Source organism: Mustela putorius, unplaced genomic scaffold, assembly GCF_011764305.1.
Source record: "Mustela putorius furo isolate JIRA1106 unplaced genomic scaffold, ASM1176430v1.1 tig00003869_pilon_pilon_pilon, whole genome shotgun sequence".
In the NCBI taxonomy this organism is placed as follows: Eukaryota; Metazoa; Chordata; class Mammalia; order Carnivora; family Mustelidae; genus Mustela; species Mustela putorius.
In genome coordinates this window covers 16209793-16217579 of record NW_025422021.1, presented here as the reverse complement: position 1 = coordinate 16217579, position 7787 = coordinate 16209793, and the positions used below count along the sequence as shown (strand labels likewise).

At 35.6% G+C, this 7787-nt stretch overlaps 1 protein-coding gene across 3 annotated transcripts in view; it reads right to left on the bottom strand.

The window, feature by feature from the left end:
* Positions 1 to 207: 207 nt before the first annotated feature.
* The window catches only part of SLC38A11 (solute carrier family 38 member 11), a 50478-nt gene continuing 42898 nt past the window's right edge, over positions 208 to 7787 (bottom strand). For all 3 annotated transcript variants that reach the window (XM_004743975.3, XM_004743973.3, XM_004743974.3), the window contains one exon: positions 208 to 714. In XM_004743975.3, the coding sequence (XP_004744032.3) occupies positions 421 to 714 (294 nt within the window). In that variant the 3' untranslated portion in view covers positions 208 to 420. The remainder of the gene's footprint in view (positions 715 to 7787) is intronic.

Below are 7787 nucleotides of genomic sequence, written 5' to 3'. Positions count from 1 at the left end.
AGTCATTAAAACATGAACTTTGTTTAAAATAAAGCAATAAAACAAAAAAAATCTTCCATTTTCTTTCCCTCTTTATCTTTTAAACATATATATTTTTAAAGATTTTATTTATTTTATTTGACAGAGAGATCACAAGTAGGCAGAGAGGCAGGCAGAGAGAAAGGAGGAAGCAGAGAGCCTGATGCTGAGCTAGATCCCAGGACTTTGGGATCATCACCTGAGCTGAAGGCAGAGGCTGTAACCCACTGAGACACCCAGGCACCCCAATCCTCTTTATCTTTTATAATGGACTAAAGAGTAAAGAAAACCAAGTCTTGATAAATGCCAAAATAATAATTTTATAATATACAGACTAAAATGTGTGAATGTGATGAGGTTTAGAAGTCTTTGAAAACATATATACTTTTGAAAGCAGTCAACTCATTGAAAGATACTGCTGTTTAAAACTGAAAGTTGTGTTGTCAGTTGAAGATGAGAAACTGAGATGTTTGTGAGGGAGAGATTGTCAGGAAAGCAGTAGAACATTTCCTGCCCATGGGTGCAGTCTTGAGGATTTGTGACAGCCATGAGGAGTCCAGTAACCATCACCATAACACCGACAGGAAGCATGACACAGGACATAATCTTATCTGAGTGTGTCCTCGGTTCTTCAGACAGTTTCAGATAGCATGCTGATGGAATGATAAAAATTAGTGGAGTGGCACAGAGCACACCCTGCATATTGAAAACAAGAAATAACAACATGTTACCAAATGAGCATTGTTTGGACAGTTTTTGAAATACATTTATAAAATGTGTTTATCTTTGTACATGCTAAAAGTTTAATAGGTTGAATCAACCAAGGGAAAGAAGAATAACCCAAGACTTAGGAATAGGCTTTCCCCTTTCTGATGATATATTTACAAATGAGAATATCAGACCTAAGGAAAAAATGATAAAAAAATAATAATTTAGAAAATAAAGCAGAAGGTAAGACCAACTTCTGGCAAACTCTTAAAATTTCCCATATTTTCAGCACACCACATTTTCCTATATTCTTATTTCAAATTGCTGAGTATCTACTATGCTATTCAAATATGAGTGGTCTATTTGTCATTTATGTACAAGAGGAGACTGACTACTGGGAGGTGTGTAGAGGATATCATCTTTCCTCTTTCTTGAGTTGGTGTAAAAGTAGGTTCCTCTCTGTATGAGAAAAGAAAACTATCACCCCTGGGGCACTTAACATGAAATAGCTTTTCTAAATCCTCTTTCAAGTAAAACTAAACATGTTAATTACCCTAGAAAATTGACAGCAGAACTAAATGACTATGACTCATTCACCCTCCCCTACATTAGCTTATGGATAAGTCCAACCCAAGGGGGCATGTCAGATTGAAAATTATGGGGAGTAGTGTTGTCTATTATAAAAATTCCAGGAGGGGTGCCTGGTGGCTCAGTTAAGCCTCCACTCTTGATTTAAGCACAGGTTGTGATCTCATAGTCATAAGATGGAGCCCCATGTCAGTCTCTGCACTCAGAGGGAAGAGCGCCTGAGATTCTCCCTTTCCCTCTCTCTCTGCCCCTCCCCCCACTCACACCGTGTTATGTGTTTGTGTTCTCACTCTCTCTTGCAAACAAATAAATAAATATTTTTTAAAAAATATTGAGAGTTATTGACTTCAAGAAAAGGTACTTTCCCTTTGAAGAGGCTAAATTTGAGTTACACATTTGGCAAATGAAATAATGTTAAAATTTAATGCATTTTAGGTGATATAGTTTTAAAAGTATATTAAATGTTAATTATACATTAAACAAAATATAACATACTATTAAATATATTAAATATAATTGTATAACAAATGGCATTCTCTTAGGCCATAAAACAAGTTTTTAAAAACAGACAATAGCAAATGTGATATCGGTTTAAAATTAAAAGCAAGCATTCCATAAAATACATGTTTTGCTATATTTGAAAAAGTTATTATGGAAATACGTAAATATACAGAAAAGTAGAAAGAATAGTATAATGAAACCCTATATACCTATCCCCTAAGATTTAAAAGCTTTCTGACACATGAGTTGGTAGATTTCCCCAAGGAAAAATCACAGAAAACTGATTTTGAAGCTGGAGGATGTAAAAAACAGATTATAACTTGAAATAGTTTTAAAATAAATATTTTCTCAATAGCATCATTTACTAAAATCACTGCGTTATACTCAGTACCATTCTCATACCAGAAATATTACAACTATGATTCCAAAAATACAACTTTTGTAGCTTTTTGTAGCTTTTACAAAAATAGCAGAAGTCCAGCTGTAAATCACAGCTGATTGGAATACATTATGAAATGACTATTGAGGCACTATCTAAAAACTTGGGGAAGAATAAGAGGGACAACACTTCATGGAAAATATATGCCTACAGCTAGAGATAAGAATGGGAAAAGAGGTGTATAACTGTATTCTAATTTAAAATATATGGAAAATGTAATTTTGCTATTTCTAATACCTGCATACAAATGAATAACTACAAAGGTGCACAGATACAAAGCATTAGTTTTCATATGGCAAGAACTGAATGAATTATGGACTCCTTAAGCTGTCCTGAAATACTCGAAACTGACAATGTTCTTTTAGGAAAAATACTGTAGAACTCCCTCTGTGTTTATAATAATTATTATCTTCTGGTTTCTTTGAAAAAATTTGAAAACAATGAAAAAATGGTTAAGATATAAATATACGTATGTGGGTGTGGTGGTGTGTATATGTATAGAGTCTCTTCTCTTCACAGGAACAAATATGTGAGACTAATGCATCTCAACTTCAGAGTGCTGAAAATGCTATCAGGATGAAAACCGCCACCAGCTGCTGTTAAGAAGCTGTCATCAGTCAGCATTTTGGGACACTTCCAAACCTAACTCGCTGGGCAGTCCAAAGCAATGGGTGTTCTGTTTATGCTATAATTCTTAAGAGTTGAGAAAGTAGTAATTAGTGGGAAAACTATATAGCTGATGTTTGTACTGGAAGAAGTCCAGCTGAGTATCTTGTCTAGATAGTGGTTACTTTCTTAATATTTGAAAGCCCAGTCCTGCTAGAGGTTGTTGTTGGGACCCAAGATCATCCGTAGAATGACACAGCAGTTCCATCTGCTCTTTTTCCTATAAATTCGTCCTGCTTATTTGATCTATTTAATATAGCCTTGTGTGAGACTACACCACTGGCTTTGGAATAATTTTTTGGAATTGCTAGGTAGTATGTAAACATCCCAACTTTCATTAAAGGGACAATAAGATATAGCCTTATTTTAAAGGCAAGCCAGCATAATAATAATAACACTACTGATGCCAGGGCATTCTGCAATTTGCTGTAAGCAGTAGGTGTTGAGAATTTTTACTGGCAATACAAATTGGGAACTTACCTTAATTCTCTTACCAGAATAGAAAACTCTCTAAGGGTACAAGGCAGCTGAAAACTAAACAAAAGAATGCTTATACCTCTTCTAGGTTTCTACTTGGTAATCAGTTTGGATTCTTATACCTTGAAGAGAAACTCGGGCTCACTCAGGAGGTCTTTGGCAGCTTGGACTATGCCTTGCTTACCCTGATGGCTATATCTCTCTATGTGGGCTCACGCTGGATAATTGGCTTGCTTGCTTCCTCCTACTTTAAGCTGTACACAATGCTCATTGGGCTGGTTACTCTGGCCACAGGCCCCAGCTGCTTCGTCTTTTCTCTTTGTACTGCGAGTAAAAAACCCACCGGGCCCAATTACTGTAGATGCCTTTTTTCTCTAATAGCAACATCAGTGCCCAGATACTGGATTCTTAATACCAAGAATGGGACTTCTATTTATTTTATTTGCTTCTAAAATGAATCCTTTAAAATTGAGAGTGCATTTCCTTTGGAAAATATGTCATTGTTGTCTACTATTATAAAAACAATGAAATAATAAGGAAGCTACACTCTAAATGGGGTTTTGCTTTTTACTAAGTAACTAATGTAACTCCAAATATTTATCCTATACTATTCTAGTCACAGTAAGTAACAGCATTTCCCCAACTTTGCAAATTGAGAGTCTGATTCTACTACACATCTCGCAAGTGAAGATCATTATTCTACTTAGTGATGATTCAGACACCACAGTAGAAAAGAATTCTTAGAGTACAACAATTGTTAACTAAGATAAAACTATTAGCTAAAAACTAATTTAGATGAAAAACTTTCAGTTCCATGTTATTTCATCTCCTGGTATTGATTTTAACTCATTATTAAAGTCTAACCATATATATTATAGATTACTCTTAACCTCACTTATAGGTAAGTTTAATACATAGGCTTTTAACTTAAAAATTGGATAGAGAAATGAACCTAAATTTAAAGCCTTCTCTTTAGGAAACTTTAGGCTACCACAATAATTAAAAATGTGGTCTATAGGGGCTGAAAGCTTGTGTTCAAATCTTGATTCTGCCACTTACAGGTAGTGTGAATTATTTAGTCACTCTATTTAATCACTCCGTGCCTCAGTTTCTTCATCTGTAAAACCAATACAGATTAAGGAAGGTAACACATGCAAAACACTTGGCACAGAGTCATCAATACATGTTAGCTCACACTGTCATTCTGAAGTGGAACACAGCATGCTTTAGATCCGGCCAACATTCGTTATTGAGAGAAATGATGCCTCATCTGGCTCTATTAAATGTGACAAATGTCTACATGAAGGGAGCTGAGAAAAGACCTGAATATGTTGTTGTGCATGCCAAGAGACTTTTGTTGATTGGAAAAACATAAGCTCAGGTGATCTGTAAAAGAATGGAGATCCTATACCACATTCTCACAAAATGCCTTCAGTGATTCAGCATTTCCATGCAACAACTGGTGCTTATCACAAGTGCCTCCTTAATCCCTACCACCTGTATAACTCATCCCCCCATCCACCCCCCCCTCTGGTAATCACCAGTTCTTTCTTCTTTTTTTTTTTTTAGTTTGTTCTCTCAATCAAGAGTCTGTTTCTTGGCTTGCTTCCCTCTTTTTTTCCCCTTTGCTTGTTTATTTCCTAAACTCCACAAATGAATGAAATCATATGGTATTTGTCCTTCTCTGACTCATTTCACTTAGCATAATACTCTCTGGCTCCATCCACGTTGTTGCAAATGGCAGGATTTCATTCTTTTTTACAACTGAGTAATAGTCCATTGTATATGTATGCCACATCTTCTTATCCATTCATTACTCGATGGACATTTGGACTTTTCCCCTAGTTTAGTTATTATAGATAATTCTGCTATAAACATTAGGGTGCATGTATCCCTTTGAATTAGGGTTTTTGTATTCTTTGGGTAAACACCTAGTAGTGCAATTGCTGGGTTGTAAGGTAATTCTATTTTTAACTTTTTGAGGAACCTCCCTACTGTTCCCCGGAATGACTGCACCAGTTTGCATTCTTACCAATACTGTAAGAGAGTTCCCCTTTCTCCACATTCTTGCCAACATCTATTGTTTCTTGTGTTGTTAATTTAAGCCATTCTGACGGTTGTGAGGTGACATCTCATTGTAATTTTTTTTCATGGTAATTTTGATCTGTATTTCCCTGATGATGAGTGATGCTTAGTATCTTTTCACGTGCCTGTTGGTCATCTGTATGTCTTCTTCCCATTTTTAAATTGGATTATTCATTTTGGGATTGTCGAGTTTTATAAGGTTTTTATATATTTTGGATACCGACTGCTTACAGGTGCCACTTGCACTCTTCTCTCATTCCATAGGCTGCCCTTTTGTGTTGTTGACTGTTTCCCTCTACGCAGCTTTTTACTTTGATGTAATCCCAATAGGTTATTTTTACTTTTGTTTCCTTGTCTCAGGAGACATATATAGCAGGAAGTTGCTATGGCTGATGTCAAATGGGTTACTACTGCCTGTGTTCTCCTGTAGGATTTTTACAGTTTCAAGTCTCACATTTAGGTCTGTAATCCATTTTGAATTTATTTTTGTGTCGGTGTAAGAAAGTGGTCGAGTTTTATTCTTTTGCATGTTGCTATCCAGTTTTCCCAACACCGTTTGTTGAAGAGACTGTCTTTTCCCGTTTAATATTCTTCCCTGCTTTGCCAGTGTTTAATTGAACATATAGTTAACGGGCTCACTTCTTTAAACCAATGTAATTGGGTTATTAGGTCATAAAAGACAACTTAAAACTCTTATTTGTCTTTTTATGAGTATCTATATAACCAGGTTTTAAAAAAAATCTAAGAATCTTGAATCATGTTTAAAATTTTTAAAAATAGTCTTCCACAACCAGCTCAGATCTTGACTTTGAAATAGACATTCATCTAATATTCTGCCCTTATTATTCTATAATACCAGAATTCTGTCTTAAACACAAAAAAATTTCAACATAAGTACAACAGGGAATATTTAATGTAATTAAGTGCTTACAATTTTGTTGTCAGAGAGATAAGCAATTAGCAGAAAGTTACTGTAATATTTACAAAAATATATCATTACTAAAAAATTAGAAATATGTATGAGGTTGCTTAACTTAAAGGGAATAAAAAATTGTTAGGCGATCAACATGTGGTGAGCTCTCAGGTAGTTGATAAACATATTTTTTTAATACCAGAATCCTACAATACTAAAAGAACACACAACCAAAGATGAACTCAAATGAGACATTTACCAAAGTAAGAAACAACAGATCTGGGAATCATTATGTTGATCACACCTCAACACAGATGAAAGATTACTATCATTGTCAATGCCATTAATTTTTGGTAACACTTAATATACCAGTGCTACTCTAAAGGATGTCTTTTATGTCCAGAAACATTTGTAGAAATAGTTCCTGATCTGTGGTCCCAAGAGGCAATTGCCCATGCAGTAATTTGAGTACTGTGTTCTTAGCACTATGCTACAGACTGTGGAGGATGGAAGAGGCAGCTAAATATCATTCTTGTCTTCAAAGAACTTACTCTCTGGTAGGGAAGGCAAGCTTATGGACAGTCCAAACAGTACATGATAACAATACATAAATCAAGTTAGTGCACTGAGGTCACAGCCATCCACTTACAAAGATCAAGGCTGGAATGTGAAATGATTTTGTATGAACTGTCTAGCCTTTGGCCTATGCAAAACTGAGAAGTAGGTGAAAGTTACCTTTGATATTCATGCATCTTTCTATGAGATTTCTTTCTATTGCTGGTGGAATAGATGTTTCTCCAGGGTCCTGTGGAAGGGACCTACTCCCTACTCTTCGTATAACCTTCTACGAGAACATCCTCAAGAGTCTATTACTGACTGAATCTGTTTTGTCTGTAACTTCAAATTCAGATGGTTATCTTGAGGGAATACTGTCTTGGGCACAGACAATAATACCTTCACCTATCCCTCAACTCTCAATGGAGTGAGGAAATAATGACATGGGATCTCATCTGTAAAAGTCTGCCCTCCCTTTGGTGCACAATTAATAAATGCTGAGTGGTGGAATTCTGAGTAGAAATTCCATAAGGATTGTAGAAGAGTAAAATTAATGACTCTAAAATGGTAGATCCATTTCTATTCATTTCTCACCAGATGGCATCATTGTCCCAGCTCCACAAAGTAGAACGGAGGAGTCATTCCTGATGTGTCCCTCTAGCCCCCTCTGTCACGAAATCCTGTTAATCTTTTCTTATATGTGTCTTTTGGGAATCCATCTCTTTCCTTTCTCTTCTTCTTGATTTATATAGCAGTTGAACTTTTCATGTTTATTTGTGAGATTGTAAGCTCCATGAAAGCATGGATCTTTTCTGATTTCCTCCCATCATTGTATCT